The sequence below is a fragment of the Odontesthes bonariensis genome, chromosome 2 (assembly GCF_027942865.1).
Source record: "Odontesthes bonariensis isolate fOdoBon6 chromosome 2, fOdoBon6.hap1, whole genome shotgun sequence".
NCBI classification, from domain to species: domain Eukaryota; kingdom Metazoa; phylum Chordata; class Actinopteri; order Atheriniformes; family Atherinopsidae; genus Odontesthes; species Odontesthes bonariensis.
Genome location: NC_134507.1, coordinates 19,327,057 through 19,352,929, shown reverse-complemented (window position 1 = coordinate 19,352,929; position 25,873 = coordinate 19,327,057). Strand labels below are relative to the sequence as shown.

Here is a 25,873-nt window from a genome sequence, read left to right as displayed (position 1 = left end):
ACCCTCAAAGAAAGGTTCCTACCGGTTTACAAAGTCCACAGTTTACAAATCAATAGTGTACCTCAGGGATGTCCAAAGTCGGTCCTTGAGGGCTGCTATCCTGCAGGTTTTAGATGTTGCCCTGCTTCAACACACCTGATTCAGATTAAATGAATCTCTTAAACAGATTGTTAAATTCTGCACAAGCCTGCTAATGATGTTTTGATCTGAATCAGGTGTGTTGAAGCAGGGCAACAACTAAAACCTGCAGGACAGCGGCCCTCGAGGACCAACTTTGGACATCCCTGGTGTACCTGATAAAGAGTTTAAGAGAGTTTACTTAAGTTTGAATTATCTACACACCATTAAAAAAATTTATGGAGGAATGCAGTCCAAAGCTAGGCAATTCAAATGAAAACAAAACAAAGAACAACGTGGAACTAAACAAATGAAAAATATTAGAAAAATAAATATCTTTCTTAATGTCCAGGTCCATGCTAGTTGGTGCATACAGGAGTTCTCGAAGCGGTCAATGGCTCTAAACATTTTTTTCAATTTGATTACTTTTAAGGAATATTAGGTCTCTCCAGTATAATGGTAGGCTGAACAAAAAAGTAAACATCCTTGCTCATATTTATATCTTATAAACAAATAATTATGTCATGTTATTTAAAGTGGAGATTTTCACCATTTTGCTCCTAATTTTATGTCCAACACCAGTCCAAAGTATTTTACTAAACATAAATTGAGAAACTAAATGATATATTGTTTTAATCTATTGTTTACAGAAAGTACAAGAATATTTAATATGTGAATCTCTATCATTTGGATTTTAAAAGAAACCTCATTTGCTTTACTCTTAAGACAAAGTTTTTATCAGCAAACTTTTACTCAATTTTTTTCCCCACAGATATTTCCTCAAACAAATTTGTAAATAATACACATAATTGGGTGACAGTCCCAATTTCAATACAATTTCTAATATGGTTCATGGAACATTTGCTCTTATTAATTTCAATATTTATGACAACTATGAAGTTGTGAAAGTCACTTGTTGTCTAAGGTTTGGTTATTGTTCCTTTGAAAATTTGCAGCATCTCTCAGATTAACATCAAACACTACGGCATGTTCCTTTCAAGTGAGTAGAAATTAACTTTTCAGGATCATATGTGCATCCTAACCACCAAAGTTATCAGTTTTAAAGTTAGCTGTTCCACAAGAACAAGCAACAGCAGACTGAATAAGACACAACTGATTATATGTTGTGTGATCTGTATTATCAACGAAATAGTGCAGTTAATGATCTATTGGCAAGAACCAAAGGGAGCAATTCAGTGAATCGTTCATTTTCTTTTTTCATTTGTGTTTCCAAAACAATAAAACATTGTGCCATACTGCTTTTCACACATTTACAAAATAACATTTTCAAACTAGAAAAAACATACTGATAAATAGCAAGTTTATGAGCTGTGACAGTGAAGTTTTGGAGTGCTAAAGGTTCTCCGGTATTCTCTGATTTTCCATGCTTAGTTTTAGCATCGATATAAAAAAATACAAACGTCCATCTTACAGACTGATTACTGTTCATCGTTGTAAATTCTATTTCACCAGCTTCTAACTTCAGAATTGTAGACTACACAGATGAATAATCACAATTGATACTGACAGGTCCTCAAAAAAAAGCATTAGTATTGAAACCAATGATTAGAATAATAAACCCTGAACGTATCATATTTCAGAGGAATGACGGATCTGAAACACCCATCTCTTCCCAACAGCTAATGAAATGAACTGATAGCCTCTCTGTTCACGTCTGTGACGTGACACACTTTCAGACGTACAGCTTGTAATTATGCTCAAGTGGTAAATGAAGCACAACAATTACAATACTTTCAGAAGCTATTGACACATTCATTCATGTTTTATCACAATCAATAATTTAACAGTAAGCGCGTAGTGGAGATCGCATTGCCCCATTTGTGTCAAACTTGTAGGAAAACCAGTGAGGAGAAGATAATAAATGACCAATTAGATAGAGACCAATGTATCCTTTTACTGCATTACAACTGCTGGATTACAGCAGTAATGTAAACGTGCCACAGGTGATCTCTTGACTTTGTAACATGAGCCACTCTTTTAGTGTTGACTTTAGAGTTTACCCACCCATCTACACTGGATTCTTTACAGCAGCGTAAAATTGTGCATAATGCGTTTGTATGGCATTTGAAAAAAAAAGAGAGACGATATTCGACTATTGGAACTTCTGCTTTAGATGGATACAAGTGTCTCCATGTACAACTGCTGTTGTACGGCCACAGATAAGTACAGTTGAACAAACTGGACACTAGATGGCGTACACGTACCATTGGTGAAATAACTGATTTTTTTTGTGCCTGAAGTGCTCCACATGCTCTATGGTGCTGCCCAGCTTCATTCTTCAAAACTCCACCTATCAGGGCCATCACTGTGTACAGACTTTGTAAAGTACAGTCTGTCAGCTCACATCCTCTGGCAGGACCATGTACCAGAACAAGGGAAAACGTGACAGTCGACCACGTCAGTTGAACCATGACCACCGGAGCAGCCAATTACATCACCCTTTAACAGCCTGTCCACACTAATGTTATTTTATTGCAGTTTAATTATGCTCAGGTTTCTATGGGGGCTCGAACCTGTTGAATAATTCACACACAGCCACGATGATTTGTGGGAACCGAAAGATAAAGTGCACATTTCTCCATGCTGTAATTTGTTTAAATAGTTTTGTTGCTAATTCCTCCAATTATGAATTATTAAACCACTAATCCCATTTCAAATTTACTACAAAGAATTTCCTGATGTTCAAAATCATGTGGCATTAGGACTGAAGAAAGCATTTATTATACTTAAAAATACAAAAGGGAAATAATGTGTCAAACTTAATTTTGCATTTATGATACAATAAGCTGCTCTGGCAAAGGACTGCTGCTCTGCTATTGAAACTGACAGCAAGTAATACTCTTGTTGGAAGTAGGATTACACTCAGTCTGTAACTACATTATATTGAACAGATTCTGAATTTAACACGCCAATCCAAAACTTCTATCAGTTTTGAATCAGCTACACAATTACTTTGCATCCTCTAAATGTCTTTCTTGAGCTCTAAAACTTTATAAGACTTATAACATGAGTGAGGTGGAATATACAAACTGTGACATGTAGAATAGCCTCAGGAACATCACCTGTCTTTAAGAAGCTTGCAGTTATATCCACTTGCTCTTCTTCACATTTGAAAGGCCGGAATGAAAAGGTTCCCTTCTCCTCTTAATCACTTGATTTACAGGCCATTTGTGGTTTGACGCCGCACAAGACAATTAATTTGCTCCTCCTTTCCTGAATTAAATTGGAATTTAATTTAAAGAAGGTCTGCAGCAGTTTCTTAAGGCTGTGTGTCATTTGTTGTGCTTGTGTAAAAGAAGCATAAGAGATCACCCTCCTGGAAAAGCTTTTTAATCCTGGACAAGTGCAGCCATAGTAACGGCAGACGGGAGCCTCTTGGAGGCAGAAGGGTGAAGGGGGACTTGGATGAGATTTATTCTTCTTTGACTGAGACTGTTTCTTTCTTGAGGTCTCCAGCTCCACGTGGAGCATTTGAAAAAGAACTGAGAGGTGGGGGATAGGATAAAGGAGGTATATATTAAGCTTTTCTTTCCTCTCACCACTTAATTTCCTTGCAGGCGCGCCTTGCGCTGTTGTAATGAATGTAATTGCTGCCTTTGATGAGAATGCTATTATCTGGATCACACTTTACATGGGCAAACAAGACTGGCTCTCCCTCCACCTCCACCTCCCATTTAACTCAGCAGTCAGACCCCCCCAATTATGCAGGGAACAAGTGGCTTTTCATAAAACCAGCGTGTCGCTGTTGATTGGTGAGGCTTGGAGCTGGCTACATGTGGACAAAGGATAGATTAGATGTGATATAGGCACACCAAAAACCCCATTTCCTTGATTAATTTCCTGCATGCCCCACAGAAAGGTTTCACTCTTCCCTTGCTGAATTCTATCTCTCCCTTAAAGACAAACTTTCATCATTTGATAGATGTGGCAACTCAGTGGACAGACAGACATTTTATTGACCTAAGTTTGACCACAGCTGTCTGAGCTTTAGCAGGAAATAGGCAGAAATGGAGAAATGTTTCACCTCTGCGTGGGGGAAGAGGCTTACATAAAATCACTTAATAAAAAAAGTCAAAGTCTTTGTGATCCTTCAGTATTTCTCCCCTCAAGCAGGATCAACTCACTTTTCGTGCTGATCTTCTTCTGCTCTAATGTCATCGCCTTCCACTAGTATAAACAGACAAATGAGGTTGTTCACTCATTCTCTTTGTCTCCTTTCACACGCCCACCCACATGAGCGCTAAACACCTATTTCATAATAGAGATGAACAGAAATAGTGGGACTTTATGAGGACACGCGAGATAAAGCATAGGAAGTCTAACTGTATTCCTCAGGCTGCCTTATTTCAGTATTGAGGCACCGCTCAACATATTCACACACACCTCAGTCTGACTCTGACAACCCACCATGATTCTGTCCAATATTCCAAACAGGCTGAAATATCGAGAGCAATCAAAGAGACTGTCACATGTGACAAATTATCCTATTACTCCTCAAAGATTGTCACCCTGAAAATATATTCATAGCCATTTCTTCTTTACTGGTGGGTGACTATTCTTCTAAGCAAGCAATTCCCTAGTGATAAATCGGTAATCAATTAATTTGACCATTAAGCTTTTAGCATAGCTGCAAGCGATCGGCAGCATTCACTTGCATTATCTGGTTCTAACTCATTGTGTTGTTGCGATGTGATGGATGCTGGCTGCTTGACCACCTGACTCTTAAAGGTTTATACCATCAGAAACAGGTTGCCATCCGGACCCAGTCATCGCTGAGAAAGAATTGGCCAATATTTTTGACTGAAGTGGCATTTTAGCAGTATTTATTTGATGGTCTCGCTACCAAAACCATAGGCCACAAATAAAGAAGATGGTATAATAGCTTTTGACTGGCCGGCTAGCTCCCAACTTGAAATGAAGTGTCCAGTTGTGAGTTATCGTGGCCAAACGTCATTTGTACAGCCTGAAAAGTGGGGACATTTTTCTAGCTTGTCACTCTCTGGCTATAGCTCATTGTCCTGAATGATGCCTCTGAACGCACAGTTGCACTAATACGAGCATTTCACTCTTGCCGTGAGAAGGCTGGTAATGGATTAGCCTGTCCATAGGAGGATAATATAGTGCATCCACTGGCACATCTTTAAACACCACTGGTTAACATAGGGAGTATCAACTCACCGCATGTCTGCCACCCTGCTCACTTTTAGCTGTCATCATCATTAAACTAAAACAAAACAGAAACATCTTCTTTTTTTTATCTTAAGCAAAAATCAGTCAATTGCTGTATTTTCTCAAATTATTGAGTTTACAATTACTTGTTTGGTTTATGGAATATTAAAAAAATTTGAAAAAAAAAACAAAAGTTGGTCTTTATGTGTGATACAATATCCTCATATTTATTTCACCTGATTAACAGTCGAAAATTCAAAGATATTTACTTTACTATCCGACAAGAGGCACCTTTGCTATTTTTTTTTTCTTTTACACGGCTGCTCAATTATCAAACAACCATTTCAGCTCTGGTCTTATTTACTTTATATTCAGCCAGTGGTACGGTTAACTCAAAAGCATTTCTGATTTTAATTACTGTGCTTGTGCATTTTTCCTTTGATTTAGCACAGTTTTATGATTCTTGTTCCGTGGAAAGCGGTTTCAGTTGCCGTTCCTTGGCTTTATTAGAAGACAAAGAGTTCGATATTAACAAATCAAAAAGGCCACAAAATCCTTTGAGACTCTGTTTACTCCTGATTTTGAACCGCAGAAAATCTTCAATATACAATACATTTATTCATAAAAACCTTTAATTTCCTCAACGAAACAAGCTATGAAATACATTTTTCTTTAGAAATTTGGATCCTTATACTCATCCTTATGCATCAAGAATGTTAAAAAAATAGATCCCAGTATTCTTTGATCAGATCTGTTGAAGCAGTTATTGAGTCTGAATAAAAAGTGTTCTGAATTGGACAGCACTGCTAATGTGCAGGAAGTTTTAGATTAATGAGGCCTCTGCTCTTTGAGGATATTGATCAAATGCAATCTGGCCAAGAACGATTTCCCATGCTCCCCTGCTGTAATGTTAATAATGTATCAACATCATGAATGAAATTGGTCAACGTATTTCTTGTGGCATATGCTGGATAAAAAACTCAAAGCTCCAAGAAATGTGAGGGGCACTTTAAATGATCTGTTTTGATCTCTGTATGGATCTACTGAAGTGGCTGAGACTGTGTAGTAGTGTGAGTGAAATGAACAGTCTTAATGGGAGGGGAGGTTTGGATTAATGAGGCATCACCCCGTCTGAGGGCAGACACAGAAAAGTTTCATTTTTTTTAATTCGCAAACAAACTGTGAATCTCTACAGCCCAGATTAAAGACATGAGAAAGAGATTCAGGTGAAAAAAGTAAGTTTTTACTCAATATTATAACTTTTAGAAAGAATTTACAGACGACTCAAATGCAACAGCAAACAGTATTTCAAATTCAGATGCAAGAGTTAACATTATTGTCATATCGATGACAGTATGTTTGTCATTTTCTGAAAACACAGTCATGCTTAAAGGATTTAGAAAAGAAAATGCAAAAAAAAGTTCAAGGATGTTATATGTACTTCATGTTTTGCAGTGGGGGCCACCAAAATATAAACAAAGAAACCAGAGAGACAGAACAGTTTTACTTGTTTTTATGCTAATTCTTAAAGTGAAATTCATACTAAGATCACCATATTCAACTCATCATTACAAGAGGTGGAACATATAGAGCTCTAACAATAACAATTATTGACAGTTTGATCAGGAACAATTTCCTATGCCCCCTGCTGCTTTTTTCCTTTAGTCAGAAGCAGCACTGGCATTTCCCTGAGGCCATCTCTATAGATATAGTTGGGTTGCTATTTTGGATTAATTGCCTCTGCTGAGCAGGTATTTATGAGCAAGATTATTTAAAATGTTACACTGAAAACATCTTGATCCGGGACATTTCTTTTAACCAGCTTTGAGAGAGACATGCATTTTCTGATGGCTCTCATGCATTTGATATATTTTTAAACTACAATGTTTGCCAATGAAAGCAAACAGCAGCAGCACCAAGATGCTGCTGTTATGCTGTGTATTGTGTATATGTGTTATGCTCTAGTATTTGTCTCTGATCTGTGAGGGCTGACAGCTAACTGCAATGATTTAGATTCTTTTGTTCAGAAATCATATTTTTCTAATAGGAAATAAACAATCTAGTAGAGGAATTTAACCACCTATTTCAAGTCCCAATCACTTCAATGAAAAAATCTTCTGAAGCATCTTGGTGGAGAATATTGATTTTTTAAAACAGGATAGAATATGGTGTATATTGGGTTTTTGCCATTGCAGTGTGTACAAATAATAACTTCCATCCAGAGGTTTCAGGCTCCAGAAACCACGCCAGTCTCAGTCAGAAGCTTCTAAAGCTGCGTCTTTTATTTGCAGTGGCCGCCTTGCCTTTGCTCCTGCAGGCATCGTTAGCTTGATGATGATGGGAGCTACCTTGGCCATAATGGGCGGGTTGACTGACCTTTGACCCCTCATTGATCTGCTGGCTGTGTCCAGCTGGGCCTCCCCAAACCCAGTCAGCTGGAGAGATGTTTAAAAGCTAACACCCCGGCTCCCATCCATACCACTACACCCTCATTAATTACATCATTTCCCTGTGACAGTGACAAACCTGCACAGCCACACCACAGTTTATTAAGGTCATTGTATAAAGCCCAGGCCAAGCCCAGTCCAACAGTGTGTGTGCGTTTGCACTCAATGAGAAGTGAAAGACTCTATCCCATACAGTGTGAGATTATGAGTACGGATGCCTGCTCCAAGGAGAGTGGGACTGCTTTATCCTCCTGACATGCAGAGCTCTTCAGTAAAGAGTTTTATTTTGATTTATCTGACATGTTGAAAAGCAAAGATTTCCAATTATTTTTTACAGACAAGAGTGTGAGCATAAATGTTTGCAACATAAAGGAGAAAAAGAACTACCCACCAAGGTTTATCATTGTTGTCCTTGTAAAACACTACAGGGGAAGATTTTTGACATGTTTTTGGATGAAATATAAAAGCTTGCAGATTTAAGACCACTTTTCTCTTTATGTCTTCTCTGTTTTTACTCTCAGTGCCAACATGCTGACTCAGTTCTCCTCTGGTCTTTGTTGTCTTTGCTGGAGCAGCTGGATGTTTGTGTGCCATTTATTCCTCAACTTTTGCTGCTGCATTTGCATTGACTCGTATTTCTGCTAGTGTATCCAATTCCATATCCACCTGAAATCACCTTCTCGTACTCTCACCCCTATGTGTTTTCACCTCTTACAGTATACCCTTCCTTTTCCTTTACCACAGCCTACTACACAATAAAAGACTATTGGTTTCCTCTTGCCATACTTTTCCCACTACACACTGGTATTTCAATCTCAACTCAATCGAGAAGGCTGACCTGCAGACATAAAGAATTGGCTTTAAGGCTTTCAAAATGGAACTAAATCTCCTGCAGGTCACACTGGGGGAAAATAAGCGGCAAATGTAAGTAAGCATGAAATAGTTTTTCATAAATAATCCAAATGACAGGTAGCTTTCTAATGGTGCCAGGGGGCTGTAAAAGAATATGTTGGCAATCTCTCTCCTATTAAAGTGAAATAGAAAGCCAAATACATAATGCCACTGACGGAAGAGTTGCATACTTGGGGCCGTTGGAGTGGAGATTGAGGACGCAGTTGGGTATTAGAGACAGTTGTAGTTGGAGGTAAGGTGGTGAAATGATTGCTAGCCTTATAGTCCAGGTCTTTTCACTGTGGGGAAAAAGAATGCCAGTCCTTCACATCAAATTAATTGGTCAATAACTGGCTCCTTTTACTGCTTGTGGACAGGTAGGCAGCTCTTTTCTGTCAAGGTGAAAACCAGTATTGATGTGATTTGCTCTTTTTACAGATAATCAGAGTTCCATTTTTATCAATACAAAACGCTGTGACAATTTGCACAGTGTCGAAGACTAAAGGAGAAAACAAGAACATAAGTATGAGTATTAATGGAAATATCAGTGACAAAAGAGATAAATACCAGAATGCCTCACCAAAAAGGCTTAAATAGCACAGAGTAAGCCATCAAACACAATCTAATGACAAAACATAAAATAACTACTTTGGTTTACAGTGCAAAACTTTGTAACTTTGTAACTGCATAACTAAGTTTTCATGCCTGTTCACAATACAGGCACAGCTGAAGTTTAGATTTATCAGCATGTTGATGTTCCATCACCATATCTCATTTCCAAGTTTATCCATTTGGTTCCTCAACTCCACTCCTGTCTTTGCATCTTACAGAGTTTCTCAAAGTTAAGGATGCTTCCTCTGTAAGTTGGCTCTTTCCCAGTCATGTCTTTCTTGGACAAAGAAAGGTCCTACCTTGTATTTGAAAAACCCAAAATGGGATAGTCCTAACTAGTTGGAAAATTTCATGGCAATGGTCCTATCACTAATTTGCAACCAACACACAACAGGTTAAAAAGTTGACAGAGCTCCTAAATATCTGGTAGCTTTAGCTGGCTCCCTGACAGCCATTTTGAAAATGTATACCTTGTTGTCCTTTGATGGAACACATTTTGGGGTTAAAAACTTTATGGTGAGAACAACTATAGTGAAAAAAAGAATTGTGGGTGTTTTGAGAATGGCGAGCTCACACAGGTGTAAACTTAAAAATTCAGAAAACAGGGGCAGTCGGTGGCGTAGTGGGTTAAGCAGCCACCAGAGGCTACAGTCCTCGCTGTAGCTGGCCCCGGTTTGAGTCCTGCACCGGACGGCCCTTTGCTGCATGTCTTCCCCCTCTCTCTGCCTGCTGCTTCCTGTCTCTCTCCAACTGTCCTATCATTAAAGGCATAAAAAGCCCCAAAAAATATAAAAAATAAATAAATAAATAATTCAGAAAACAAAGGCGTCCTTTGAAGGATCCTTGACTTTTGAACAGTCCTTTAGCGAGATTTGACAATGTGGCATACATATGGAAAAGACAGACACAATGAGAGATGAGGCGAGGTGAACCCTGTACATGCACAGCAATACCTGTGAATTTTTTTGTCATGTTTTTGAGGCTGAAGAAAAAAAAATTCCTCCTGAAAACACCAAATATGTCAAGAGAAAAAGTAAGCAATGTTGCAGGACCTAACAAGAATAAGACTGTTATATTTTTATATACTGTGATGAACAAACATGCTCACAAAAAGAAAAAAATTGAATGTTCTAGTAGTTGATCTAAAATACAGTTCGATTTTCCTGATTCACATTTTTGAAGGACCTGAATGTGGCTTATGTGTGAATTAGAGCATTGTATATATACTGTATTTTGCAAGACAAAACATTTTGAAAGGCTTTGGTGTGAAATTTACTAAAACTGACATGAGAAAAACTTATTTCCTCTTTAGTCTGAAACAGGACTGAGGTGGCTGACTGACGTTTAATCTGTGAGGCAGAAATGATTACATTGAGGTTATATTAATATATATTATATATAACTTAAATTTCAGTCTCTGATAAATGACGATATATGGATGATAATGTTCTATATTTCTGGAAGGACTTATACAGACCACTAAAATTAATGTCGAGAATCCATATACATGTTTCATTAGTTTTATTAGAGGAATCATCCACAGCTGCAATCTCCTATAATTTACAGCCAACACAGAGGAGGGGGAGAAATGATCATGATCATATTCTTTTCATGAATAACCTGCATACAGAGCCAAGCAAAGCAAACACGACAGAAAAGGGGAGCTAATCAGTTATTACTTCCCGATTGCAACAATGAAGCTAACTCTGAATCTGTCTGTCATCCTGTTTTTCTCTTTGCTCTCTCCAGCAGTGCAATCCAATTAAATGCTTATTCTTGTCCTTTGTCTTGCTTGTACACTATACCTCTTCTTTCTTACTTTCCCTCATAGCGTTGTTTTGGATCTAGTTGCTGCATCTGCCACAGAGGTTTTTTTTCTAAACATTACTTGTAATAACAACAGTGGCATCTGTGTTTTTTAAAACTTTATTTATTATGATGAAAGTGTAAAGTCATGTAATAGTATGCTAGTCTCATACTCGCCATGTTTTAGTAGTGTTAGGAGTTAAAACTAAGTAGTCATGGTTGACATTGATTTACTTGGTTACATCTAGAATTTTTATATTCATGTGCCACAATTTGAGTCATGTCACATGAACTGTGGCCGACAATAGCCTGAGGATAGGTTGCCCTCTCACAATTAAAAATCCTGAATTCTGACGCCACTGCATTTTGGACATGTGGGCAATGTCACCTATTGCATGTTTTCTGGTGAGACTGCTTTGAGGTGTCAAATAAATGTTTATTTGAATAAATATGTTTTGTTTGAGTACATTCTATTCAACTAGTATATTAAAATCTATGCTTTTACTCTTCTATGAATTTGTTTGATGTAAGAGCTCATCATCCGCTCCAAATAACAATGACCGTAAAATAGTTCAATCACAAAGACCGCAGTATTTTAGTTTATGTAAAGCTGTAATTTTCTTTATGGTTGGTCTGCACATAATGAAGAAAATAAACATTCAGGTCACACATAGCGTCCATTAAACAGTTCATTTTCCTGTTCTGAGGACTGTAGGGTGTGTTAAGATGTGAGGAAGATGGAGTTAGATGGAGGGTTAGTGTGAATACTTAATTAAATGTGCAATTTTATTGGGCAGAGACAGTGTTTGACTCCTCACCATCAGGAATAAAGTTTGAACATTTGAAATGATTTTTGTTTAAGTTTTTGATAGTAATTAAGATAAATTAAGTTCCAAACAAACTATGAATTAGTGTGTTGATATTCATTTACATTTATGTACTCTACAGATCTTGTTAATCATCCAAAAAATACGGGTTATTTTGAAAGTGCAGTTAATAGAATTTGGTGTAGAAGGTATTCTGTTTAATAGGCTTGATACACTGAAGCCACTTTTATGGGTCAGTGCCTATTAAGCATACTTAAATCAGTTCCATACATACAATGCTACAGCATATAAACTGTCCCAGAACCAACTTGCATAATGATCTAACGTATGTGGAGAATGACAGAACTGAGATCCAGAGGGACTTCTGGATCCAGACTAATAAACTGGCAATGGCTAACCAAATGATCATGGTGGTGGTTGTCGAACAGAAAATGGTTGTTAAAGCAAAAAAGGGTTGATTGTACCATTTTATTATTGAAAATGTAGCTGTGTGCAGTTGCATGATAACTTGATGATGCATGACACCAAGATGCATTTGAACTACATTAATTGCTAACAAATAAACTGATCATTGATTAAACAATTTATTTGTATTATGATGGCAGCAGAAATTCCCATCCCTATAATAAGTTTGACATAACTCACTCAGAGGCATTACTCCTGTTACAATTCAGATATCTTTTTGTTGCCATTCAATGATGAAATAGAACAACAACAAAAATGATTTATATATTCAGAAAAATGACAAAAACAAAATAGGAAGATTGTCATTGATAATAATGAAAGTTTTATTTAATTTATAGATGCCTTTCAGGACACTCAAGGTCACCGTGCAAAAGTGTAGAATAAAGTGTAAAACTTAACAATCAAAAAAGTAAAAAACACAATGAAATGAATTAAGAGTGAATGAAGAATGGACAATATGACAGATGTAAGACATTTCTCTTTCTGCTACAATGAATAAGTAGCACCCCCTGAAGAAAATGAGTCTAATCGGGTGGCCCTTTAGAGCAGGGAATGAACAAGTTCAATAATGAATAAATAAAGGCCCTGAACATCTACCTTACTGCGTGTGATGTTGAACAACTCATTCCAAATTAATGGACTTTGACGCTTCCATTCCTCTGGCTTTTCACTAGATAGTGGAACATGGCTGCTGTCAGGGGGCATTGTCATTTTGAAACAAGCAAGAGTTTTCCTCCAACTACTGCAAAGTTGGTGTTGTACCCAATGACAGAGGTGTCCTCACAAATATGAATCTTTAGCTCACACTGGCTCTGCTCTGCTCAAGTTTCCTCTTATTAAGCAGCCTCTTGAACAGGCAGAGGAGCCATGCTAATCAGGTGACAGTAATAGCCATCTTTACCACCCTGTGACACAAGAGAAGGAGAGAAGAGAGTAAACAAACACCCATTACTGTCCGTCACAAGGAGGGAGGAGCGGGGACAATCATGTTTCGCCGTACTTTGTGATCATGTGCTCCTTACTATATTCACCTACAGAACAAGAGGGTCAGCAAAGTTGTGTCTGTGCGTAGGATATTAGTATCAAGTACGAAAACACATTCTTTGGTCTTCGACCTGGGAAATTAGATTATTTTTTGTTTAACAGTCTTGTTCCTGTTTTGTGTTTGGTGGTTTCCTCTGTTGTCCACTTTAGTTTTGGAGCATTGATCCTGTAGTTTGTCAGACAGCTGGAGGTTCCCAACTAGGCTGATAGAAAAGCAGTAACTGGCAGAAACAGGCATTTAAAGTGCTGTTAGTTTTGATTGGTTAGTAATGGGCTCTTATTCATTATCCAATTTATTGATCAATCAGTAATCAATTTTAGCTCATTCCTAACCCATGAGCTGGATCTCAATCCATTTTCTGAAGTGTCTGATGTTAGAGGAAATTGACCCAAGTGCTCCACATTAGTATTACTGATGAGTAGATCTGATGACTCTTCCTTATAGAGTTCAGCCACATTACACTGGATTTCACACATCAGGTATGTGTATATGTTCTGCTTCACCAGATTCAGAGGCTGTCTGAGAGATTGAAGTTGCGGGGAGATTGTCAGCCATCTCTGGCCTGTGGATGCACCCTGTCTGTGGTTCTTATCTCTCTCAAGTTTGATCTGCTTGTAGGGCTCTAAGGTAACACTTTCTCATTCCTCTCAGGATCACATCCTAGATACCAACAGCTCCTCAATTATGCAGTGACACAGAAAGATCACCTGTCTCACTGGATGAGGACAAGATAATGTGGTGACACTCAGTGTGCATTACACGAGTTCTCTGGGTCAAGGCTTTGGGTTTGTCAAGCTCTTTAATAGGCAGTACAGCCAGTTAACCTTATTTGATTGTGTCTTCATAGCCACTGATCTATGAGAAGGTAGAAATGTTTAACTTATTTGCACAAGTCACACTTTCAGTATGTTGCATGTTCAAGCTTTTAGAAAGTAAAGGGATTTATTTAGTTTGTCTTATTTTATGCTTTTATAATTTTTTACTCCCTACCATGCAATTTCAAATTACATTTTTGGCCTGTGAAGCACTTTGTAACATTAGCTCTTGAAAAGTGCTATATGAATGAAATAACTATCTTAGGTGTGACAGATTTTCTATAAATTGTCATTGGTTATCGGTTAAAACACACTCACAAAAAGAAAATACCAACAAAAGAAAAAAATGACAACAAAAACAGTTAATTTACCTAATTGAGGATAGATTAAGTTAAATTAATGTGAAACAAATTGATAAATAAAAACGCACAGTAAGTAATAAGGATCATAGAATGAACAATTGTATCAACGATGGTGTAACTATGTTTGTTATTTTTTGCTGGTGACATCCCTGTTGATACAAAGAGACAGAAAATGGTTCAGCTTTCATCAACTTCTGTAATTTCTTGCTTGTCTCTATCAGTAGCTGTCGATTGGCATGCAAATCTACCACAACAGATGGGCAAAGAACCGTCACCTCAATTAGTTGATGACCTTAACAACTACTTTCTAATAAAAGCCATGACTGCTATAACATTACTTTTTTCCAGTTGTTTTGTCACCGCTTTCATATGAGCTCATTGCTCTTTTACAACATCAATATACTTGTTAGAAGATGAGAGTACTGAAACACCTCCTCCCTACTCCTAAAAGTTTTTAACTTCAGAAGTAGTGTTGAGGCTTGAAATGCTTTATGAAAAGTTGATCTCAGCCATGATTTTAGAAAATGTCACAATAACATAATTACTTTTATAATTATAGTCACAATAATACAGTAACTTTTTTTTAATGAATTTTCATCACCAGGTCAACTTGTTAGAAAGGATAAAGAGGGAAAACAGACCTTCTCTTAGTAAATGTGACACCTGAAATCTCTGCTGGAAGTGAACAAACAATCTGTACTGAATTCCTTACAATAGCCAATTAAAGTATTTTTTCAAAAGAATTAAACAAACAAGATTTGATAATTTATTGTGGAATTTTTTTGTTTTTGTTTGGAGAGTCCAGGGAAGCTATTCCCCCAGTTTCCAGCCATCATGACCTGTTAAGTTAGCTACATACTTGCAAATATGCAGAAGAAGAAATCCTGATTTTCAACACAGAAGAGAGCATGGCTTCCAAAATGTCTAATGCTTTCAATTTTTTTTTTTTACGTGGCTATGTTTGCATCAATCAATTATGTGATTAATAAGATATGAAACAAACAAGCCTCCTTTTTTTAAAACGACATTCTTGGTTGAATGGATCGCTGGGGTCACATTTAGTTATTGTTAAGTGGCTTTGAATAGCTCCCTTGATTTCACAGTTCCAAATGACCCGCGATAATCAGGTCATTAAAATGAGCCCATTCTCCACATCTGACACACTTCCACTCCCGCCTCATCTGAATAACAAATAAGCTCCAGAACGCTTTTTCTAACAGAGGCAAAAAAGAGGGAAATAGACTTTCTCTTTATTTTGAGGTTAACCTTGTCTCTTTATTCAGACAAAAAGATAGTAAGTAAGCCAGAGGGGGGAAAAGGTCTTGTCAAAAGTACTAGTGCCTCTGTGAAAGTACCCAGTTTTCTTAATTCATCCCTTAGGACCGGATAAGTCTATCAATCTGTTAAATTGGAAAGCCATTAGGTGCCCTGGTTTATGTGTTTCAAGCTGTTAACTAGAGGCTGATTGATTGTTGTTCCTTTGATGGGATATGCTGATCTAATCTCACTGTGTGCACGTTTGCCATAAATTACACAATTCATTTCCCCCATTTAGAGGGGGGAAATCACACCTCCAGGCATGCCTATGCTCTGCAGGCAAAAGAGCAGGGAACCTATTTTATGGTGCCATTTAGCTGGCAAGCTCTCAGCAATCCCAGCTTTCTTTCTAACCCCCTCCCTCGCCCTCTATCCTTCCAAAAAATCGAAGCATAATCAAGGTGTATGTTTAGAAAATTTATTGTTATAATTTTCCCCCATAATCTCCTCCATTTTCCTGCAGCTGCGCTGACATAGATCATCATCTAAAAAGAGAAAATGGATAGCAGTTTAAAATTTATCGGTCTTTGATTCTCAATTATACGTGTTTATGACTTCATCTGTCTTCAGTGACTTCAACCTTTTCCATTATGGTGGAATATTATTTGTACGAAATCCATTAAATTCACAAGGCAGGACTCTAATGGTGGGGCTGCAGCGATTTGCAGAGGGAAAAGTTTTGAAAGGTTGGCTTTAGGAAAAGCGTGGCTGTTATGACACAAGAAATTGCTTTATTGATGGTGTGCTCTGCTGCCTGTGCATTTGGCCATTTGTTACCCGGCCTATATCTATATCTCAGTCTGACACTGATGAGAACTTTTCTGCTACCTTCTCCAGATTACCGACTTGTAATGACACATACCGGTAGGCTGGGTAAAAGCTCACGATCCAGGGAAGACTTTTTGGAAGAACAGAGGATGGACATTGAGGCTGGGTGCCTGCAGGGCTCCGATAAAACTGCTCATGATGGAGAAAAAGGGCTACATCACTCCAATGACTGTTTCTATCCAAACTTTACAGAGGTCATCATCCCTGCTCAGAAACAATAAAGAAAGAGAAAGGGTGATAAAATGGAGATAAAATGAGAATAGGGGGGATAAAAAAGGAGAATATGTCTTCTACGTGCTCATATGGTACATGCTAGGCAACATGTTTTCTGATTATTTCAAAAAGAGAGTAGAAGAGCTGTCCTGCTCATCATATAAACATGCTGTTTTCTGTTTACAGAGGAAGTAACAAGATTCCTCTCAGTTAAGATCAGCTGAATGAGATTGAGCTCCTTCGACTGGATGGTGCAAGGCGCCATATAAAAGTTAATCAGGCCGTAATTCAAGATTTGCCCGGCAACTTACAATCAATACCTGCACAATCCCAATCAAAGCTATCCGGGTCAGTGGACGGCTACTAATTCCTTTAAATGCAATACTTAAATCTAAGCAATCTCGGTGTGGCCTTCATTGGTTTAATGGCTCGTTGCAGCTGGAATGGACAGTTAAGAGTGCAAGCAGGGCACAGGGTGGACAAGATTCTGTGATAAACGCTGCTGTTTGCATGAATGCAGTCTGATACCACGTCTGATACTGTGCAAACTCTGTTTCAATTCCTCATACCCAATGAAAACTACATGTTCATGAAAGTCACATGTATAGATGTTATTCCTTGGCAGACTCTTGCTTACTTTTTTTCACACCAGTAGTTTTTTTTTCAAAACAGAGGCCAGCAAAAGAGCACAATGCACTTCATATTAACATATTATAACATGTTAATGCTTTTCAATTGTAACTTCAATCATCTCTTAACAAGTAGACAAATACATTCTAAGACCATGTGGTGGAAAGTTACTTTTCCAAGTGCTTTTCAGGTCTCTACATGTGAATGTTATACCATTTTATTGTTTCATACTGCTACATGTTAAAGACTCTTTCCCTTTCAACTCCAATATGTGACAGTTTTGGTAACTAGTGTATTTATATATGAATTAATGAAACGCAACGATGGATCCAAAACATCTGATTTTCTTTTTTTTTTTCATAAAATGTTAAACTAACACAAATGAAACCACAGTTGACAGTAAATCTAATAGTTCGAATTAAACATGACGCTCTAGAGCAAAAAAAAAAATTTTATGCCTTCAGTTCAACTCCATTTTGGAAAAGGTCAGAATTCTTTTTAAAAATGTGTATATGTAAACCGAAACAGGGTCATTTGCAGTTCATTCAAATCCTCTCAGTTGATAAAAGACAGTGAAACAAGCCCAGTCAAATGCTTAAAATTGAAGATTTAATTGATTTCTGAAATTATATGCTCCACAGCATGCTCCTCTTTGAGAGAGTCTGGAACAGGGGCGTTTTATCTCTGTCTTGCGTTTTTGATCCTTTAAAACAGTTTGTAAGAGTTTTGGAAACTTTAGTTTGTAAAGTGAAAGGTTTTCACATTTTTGCTTGATAAGATGTTTCAGCTGCTTGACAGTTCAGACCCTCCTTTGTTGTATTATTGATTCATAACATACCAAATGTTTTTAGTAGCTAACCGATCTGAACTGCAAGCAGACTCTCACTGCAGAGCTATTCTGTGTCAGTACTGGCTATTGGCATTGTTCACTATGTACAGAGATTCCTTCAAATTCTCTGAATCCTTTAATAACATTACGAACTTTATCCAAATTCAGTTGTTTTAAAATGACAAGTTATTATGAAACTGATTAAGTCTTTGCACACATATTCTTTCATAGTGGTGAACTCCTCACAATCTTAACTCAGATAGGAAAGAGTGCATATTTGCACATATTTTTCAGAGAAACACCACTCAGTTTAAAGAGCAACTCCCCACTGAACAGTCAGAAATTGAATGTAGTTGTGCATTTTTACAGTATGACATTAGTTTTTCAACTTGATCAAATGATCTGAATACTCCATCCATCACTGATTTTCTAACAGTTAGATACCAGGTACTTTCAAGTGATTTTTTTTACCAGAAGATCTGCCAGAGTGTAACATACAATGTATGTGAATTAAACAAGCCACAACTAAATGTGATAAACATGAATTTGTCTGGACAAAATGTAAAATACTTTGTATTCATGCATCTGCAATAATACTAAAATACTAATTTTATGGGGTTTTGTTTTATTGTATATTTTGATACTGACATAGTTTATTTATAGGTCTGGAGCTTTGCCTTTAATTGTGTTAATATCTCAGTGTTGCTATTCTCACTTAAGTAAAAGATCTGAATTCTTCCTCCACTATACTCAGAACTCACAATAACAAAGTGACAGTTCCACTGTCAACATCTCTTAGCCTCCCATTTTCCCCGATTCTCTTCCCAGTTTTCTCCCTCTGCGCTTTTGCCATTGTCTTTTATCACAATTCTGACCCACAGTAAGGAATTCTCACAAGATATCAAAACAAAAATCTATATTTAATATGGGAGCAATTACAAAGCAAAGTTGGCTGCACAGGGCTGTTGTCACCATAGCGCGTGTTTTTCATCAAATAGGTCATTAGATGATGATGGATGTAAACCTATAAAGTATCTAAACTGGGCCTTTTAACAAACCACGAGCAACACTATCATTTCTCTAATAGAACCTGCTGACCGTGTCATTCCCTCCTGCCATTTGTCATTTTTCCTTGTGAAATAATCAATATCTGGGCGCTTTGAAATAAATAATATAAAAGTCATAGTAACCTACCAGAGGAGCAACAAAAATAGACTTATGGAGCATTCAGAGGGCTTATATGGCCTCTGGGCAATGTTCACTGCATGTTTGTAATCAATGCATAATAAGAGCTGTTCTTTTTTTCAGGTTCTTAGCTTCTTTTCAAGGTTAGCATCTGCTGTATTCTTTCTTTCTAGTATGCTGAACTGCATTGATAATAGCAAAGCATGAAGTGTTAATATTTCTGGACCCTGCAATAAATCCGTACCGGAGTCAGTGTTATAATCCCACCGAAGTGCTTCCAAATTGTATAGTTTATTACATAATAGTCCATCAAATGCTGTTTGCTTCCACATGTATTTTGGTGGGATATGAGGTCAGTTAAGCACAAGTCTTTGTTTTTCTTTACTGATGAATATTACATCATGTTTATATGAAATAATAAATGTTATGTACAGGTAGGTGGGGAGCATTTTATGCGTCCACCTAGATTATTGCAAATCATAGCAGAGTTATTCTGAGTAATCACCTTTATCCCCTAGTAAAACAATTCTATCACAATGAGACTGTTCTTTTCCAGGATGACCATTCCTGCAATCATGGAGCATGAGGGGTCACTGAATAGTGTGATGAGAATGAGGATGATGTGAATCTTGTGCTAAAAACTCTAACAGTCTCTAAACCCAACTGAACGCAGTTTCACTGCACCGGGGCTCTCCACCACTAAACAAAGGGATCTGTTTTGAGGAATCGCTGCAGCAGAATTCCAGAAACATGTGGAATCAATGCCAAAATACACTGATGCTGCTCTGGTGGAACTTGGTGTTGGGTTCTGTTCAGTGTCTTTATGGCCACTTGAGAAAAGGAATAAGAGTATCAAAATAAGTACTAATGTACACATCTGAAATACGATCCCATGGGGGTCAAACTATTGCGAATACTTTGTAAGATCTTTGACCCAGGGTTGACTAACTGTAATTATCAATTGCAATTATTGGTAACAAGGGTGAAATTGCAAGCTGTAAGTTTCCTAGATCTTTATAGCAAAATAAAGTCTTTAATGCCACCTCATTGTGGACTAAGCTTTAGTGGACACTTTAGTGACAATATCAAAACAATCTTCAGGGATTGGAGTATTGCCACAGCAGCAAAACTGACAAAGAAATAAATGACATGATCTGGATAGGCTATAAAGTTGTAAAGTGTGCGTACCGGATTTAAAAAGAATTCAGTCTCAGTATCCAAAATGAATAAATATATAAATAAGACATGTAAGAAATAAAAAATACTGACTGACCCTTGTTAGAAGGTTGGGACTTCTATATATATTTGTAGAGTCATATATGATTGCTAATCAGTCTCAGAGGGCTTTCACCTGCAACTGTGTCATGAAAATGCTAGTTACAATCACAATAATTCTATTGAGCAGCAAACTAAATGATAAACTCATGAAATGGACATGGCAGTCTATGCATGAGCTCTACTCTATTTTTTTCTTTTGAGAAACCTTGCATCAGCTTGTATCAGTTGCCTGGAGATTTCACCATGAACAGTATATAACCTTATTCTTTTACTTAACTCTGCTCTGTCCGGAGTTTCAACAACGTGACGACTAAGACGTTGTTGTCCCCTCAACGCTGTAAAAAAATCAGTCACAAGCACACGTTTCACTCACGTGCATTTCCCCCTCGTGGCCCACAGAGGACGCTGTCTCTCCGTCGTTCTTCCCAACCAAATGGGCTGCTTCTTAACAAGTCAATTAATATCAATGAGTGAATATACATAGCACATTTACAAAGAGTGCAATCTGAAGGATAAATTAACGAAATCGATTAGGGATGAAAAAATGACTGCGCGACTTGCAGACATTGTGGAAGTGGCCCTCGCTGAAAATCAATGATTTAGAAATATGAATCTAATCGCCCATTGGTGACACGTTGAGGAGCTGCAGTCTGCTCGCGGGCCTTTTTCATATCGTGGCTCAGAGCTCAGAGTGCAAAAATTGGGAACCATTTAACGATTAGAGTGCTGGCAGAAGTGGTGTCTGTCCTGTTAGTCGTATTTGTTTTTATTCAAGCCACGATGAAAACAGGCTTATTAATAACTCTACAGAAGTAAGGAGACTTTACAATCGATTTATAATCCCATGATTCTGATACCACAGGGGCTGTCTAAGCTTTGCGGTTAATGTTGAATGAGTTTGCCTGGCAGTGGGGGTTCTGGCCAGTGTGTTGTTGTGTAGATAAGATAGCTGCTAACCTGAGACTTCACACCTACGTTTGATGGGATTTGATTTAGTATGATTTACCTTTAAAAAAAAAAAAAAAAAAAAAAAAAAAAGATTACAATGTTTCAGATAACTCACTAAATTAAAGCACGTCCAGGCCTCGGATAATCGTTGCAAGACTGCAGGTCTGCACAGGCTTTATAACATTTTTACACTATAGACTGTAGACTTCTGACCATTCTAGAAGTTTAGGACTCTAGCCTACTTCATATGTTGGAGCTATATAAAAAAAAAGAGTATAGGCCTATGGATAAAAGAAAACAAATAGGCCTATTATATCGTCAGTAACCTCACGGAATGGATTGTGAGTTTTTTAGTTTTTTTTTAGTTGTGTGACAAGGTGCTCGCTCTGTCGGTCCAAACCCTCTTTTTGGCGGTAACGGCGCCGTGTTTATTTGCTGCTAATTGGACTGTATGAGACCAATAACAGGGGAGCGCACACAGCCTGCAGCCAGAGCGCACAGGGAGGGGAGGATGGTCTCTCCCTCTCTTTCTCCCTCCCCTCGCCGTCGCTCCCTTAATCCCATTTGCCATTGTACATGCCCAATCGCCTATACTTTCCACATTTAACTTGGATGACATTTTTATTTCATCATTAGCATCAGACGCCCGACTGACTGACACGGTGGACACAGTTTGCGTTTTGACGGAAGACTCCGGGAATAGACGTGTCCATGTTTTGTACGTGTCTTTTTTTTTAACATCTCAAACACTTTGTTTGATTATTTTTCCAGCCTAGAAGGACGCGTGATTTCAAGCGCTACCCGGGTGTGAAATCGAGTTTAAGAGCAAACAGGAACTTCTCGCAGGATAACCACAAGTCTCTAAGTCGTGCTTTTTTCCCCTCCCGTTAAAAAATAAATAAATAAAAATCCCGCTTCCGTGGTCCCCCACGTTCAGACCGCGACAACAGCGATGCCAGAGACAACGCAAGAGACGTGCGCTCCGGCCAAGGATTCTCCTTTCTTCATTAAGAACCTGCTGAACTGTGATAGCAAACCATCCAAGCCCAAACCGATACTGGCTGCCACCAAGGCGGCATTAGAGGGAGGATTTTCCCTTTCCCAGGTCGGGGACTTCAGCTTTCCACGCTTTGACTTGCCCGCACAGAGGTTCAGTCTACCGGCTCACTACTTGGAGCGGACATCGGCGTGGTGGTACCCCTACACCCTCAGCTCAGCCGCTCATCTACACAGAACCGAAGGTAATACCTGCAGCTGTGATACTTTGAGTTTGATGTCTAGATGTCTGACATTTACCCTCCTTTGTTATTAAAAATGCTAGTCGTTATAAATCTCACTATTCATAGAAACAGCAACCACATATTAGAACCTATAACAGCTACAAAAACCACTGACCTTCTTACAGATTTAACCAATAAAAGTAGATTTCGTGCGTTTTCGTGATCGGAATAACTCTCCTCCTCTCTCGCCGCTTAGCGTGTAAGCTAATGATTTAACACCCTGTACTCTGAAGGCCTATTTTGTTATGCCACGACGTGGGATAATAGATCAATAAAGTAACACACTGTGCATAAAATGAAGTACACATCACCAAATCGTTGGATGAGGGTGACGATGCGCAGCGTGCTTTTGATTTGTCTCTTAGAGTCACGGTGCACATCTTACCCCTACGGCTTGGTCCGTGACAACCTTTCTACCTACCTCTTACTATGATTAATAGGCCCTTGATGTGGAATTACAGCACCTATATAATTGGCACGCTTATAATATAACGAAAATACAACTAAAGTTATTTTCTAGCATTTATGTGTCAAGAGACGAATTTTAGATACTGGATTATTCTAATTAAAACTAGGCTATTTAATTTCCTTAATGTACCCAAACGTGATCTGTTTATTGGTGTAAAAATTACATTCTGAATAAATTTGATAATGGTGCTATTGGTCACGTCTACCTCTGATATGATTTATGTGTAGTCTGTGACGGAAACCATTTATCCTGGCACTGTTTATTAGGCTACCAAAGTTTCCCCAAAGCCCACCGACTTTTCAGTATCAACAGGCTGTAATAAATGCTCAAACACACAGGCCATTGTGTTTTATGACCACATCTCATTGCGTGTATTTCCATTCCAGTTACAGAGAAACCAGCAGCCAGAGACTCCTCTCCAACCTCTGGCACGGACAGAGACTCTCCGGACCTTGTACTCAAATCCGAGCCAGACGCCAAAGACGACGACGAGGACGACGATCACAACAACAACAAAAGCAGTGACGAGATAATCCTTGAGGAAAGCGACACAGAAGAAGCCAAAAAGGATGAACTGGAGGAGTGGAAGAAGAGGGACGACGACAAGAAGCCGTGCCGCAAGAAGAAAACGCGCACGGTTTTTTCCCGGAGCCAGGTGTTCCAGCTGGAGTCCACCTTCGACATGAAGCGCTACCTGAGCAGCTCGGAGCGAGCCGGCCTGGCCGCGTCCCTCCACCTGACGGAGACTCAAGTGAAGATCTGGTTTCAGAACAGGAGGAACAAGTGGAAAAGGCAGCTGGCAGCGGAGCTGGAGGCCGCCAACCTGAGCCACGCCGCGGCGCAGAGGATAGTCCGAGTGCCCATCCTCTACCACGAGAACTCGGCCTCTGAGGGCGGAGGCGCCACTGCCAACGTGCCCGTGAGCCAGCCGCTGCTCACATTCCCGCACCCCGGCGTCTACTACTCCCATCCCATCGTCACATCTGTGCCGCTGCTCAGACCGGTTTGAAACCAGCAGAGTTTTATGGCACAAGTTGGTGTCTCAACTTATCATAAAAGTTTAAGAATAGACAATATTTTTATACTACAGTGCTCGTGAAGACACTAAAAAAAAAACTAAGAAAAGACTGTCACTGTCAGGCAACCATGGACCTATTTTGGCAAATAAATTGTGTCATTTTCAATAAGGGTGCCGTTTACACATGATCCGACATTATTATTATTGTTATATGAGTATCACCTCAGGAGTCCACCCATGACACTGCCTGATGAGTGTTTTTTTTATTTATTTTTTTTATTTCCTTGTTTTCACACCATGACTGTTGCAGGACAGGCCAGCTCTGTGTGATGTACAAATACTACCTTGTTTACAAAGAACTGGCGCGGCCTGCTTATCATTTAGCGCACTCATTTTATTTCATTTACTTTTTCCACAACTGATGACAGATGATGTGCAATACACTGACTGTGTGCTGTGAATGAATGATTCCACTAAACGGGAAACACCAGTTTTGTCATCTATCTATGTTGGAGTACAGATGACGCTTTGATGTAGTTTTTTTTTTTTTTTTTTTTTAAGCGCTTGACGGGGGACAATCAAGACACTGTAGAGCTGTAAAATACCCATGTAGCTTTATGCGTTAGCAACTCTTTCTCTCGCTCCTTCTACACGGACACGTCTCCTCAGTTACTTTCTGTTTTTAAAAGGAGGGGTTCAAAATTGACTACACTGGTGTAAAAAATATGTAAATGTATATATTTAATGAGGCGCGGGGAGAGGACATTCCTTATACGGCTTCTCCCTTGTAACATAAAGAACGTTTTGATATTGTATTGCTGAAACATGTTGTGAAATAAATGGAGACTATTCCTTACGTTTTTGGACATTTTTGTATTATTTTCTGTAACGAATTTGATAAAAATCAGTTTTTTCTTTTACATTCATTTTATATGTTTAAAAAACAGATGCTAGAAAAAAAAAAAAAAACACAGTCTCAATACTTCATGCCTGCCCACAATGGCAGGTGGGTTTCGCTAATCATCTTGCTGTTCTGCACTTTGAAACGTTATTTTACATAAAGAGTGGTTCGGTCAATTAGATGCGTAATTGGCACCATCTTGCCAAAATTATGGGTAATGTATTCAGAAAAGGAAATTACTCTCGAAGTATGATCTGCTGTCTCTTAACATGTTTTTTTCTCCCACCTCTCTCGTGGATATGTGTGTGTGTGTATGGGTGTGTGTGCAGCATGTACGGCAAGTTTCCCGATTATTTTGTTTTTGCAGCGCACCGTCTTTACTTCGAATTACTTGATGATT

General features: G+C 38.4%; 1 protein-coding gene across 1 annotated transcript; it reads left to right on the top strand.

The window, feature by feature from the left end:
• The first annotated feature begins 22,310 nt into the window (after positions 1-22,310).
• Positions 22,311-25,413, top strand: hmx3a (H6 family homeobox 3a). Its single transcript, XM_075484757.1, has 2 exons — positions 22,311-23,046; positions 23,941-25,413. Exons 1-2 carry the CDS (start codon positions 22,758-22,760, stop codon positions 24,561-24,563), a joined length of 912 nt encoding a protein of 303 aa, XP_075340872.1. The 5' UTR covers positions 22,311-22,757; the 3' UTR covers positions 24,564-25,413.
• Positions 25,414-25,873: the final 460 nt, after the last annotated feature.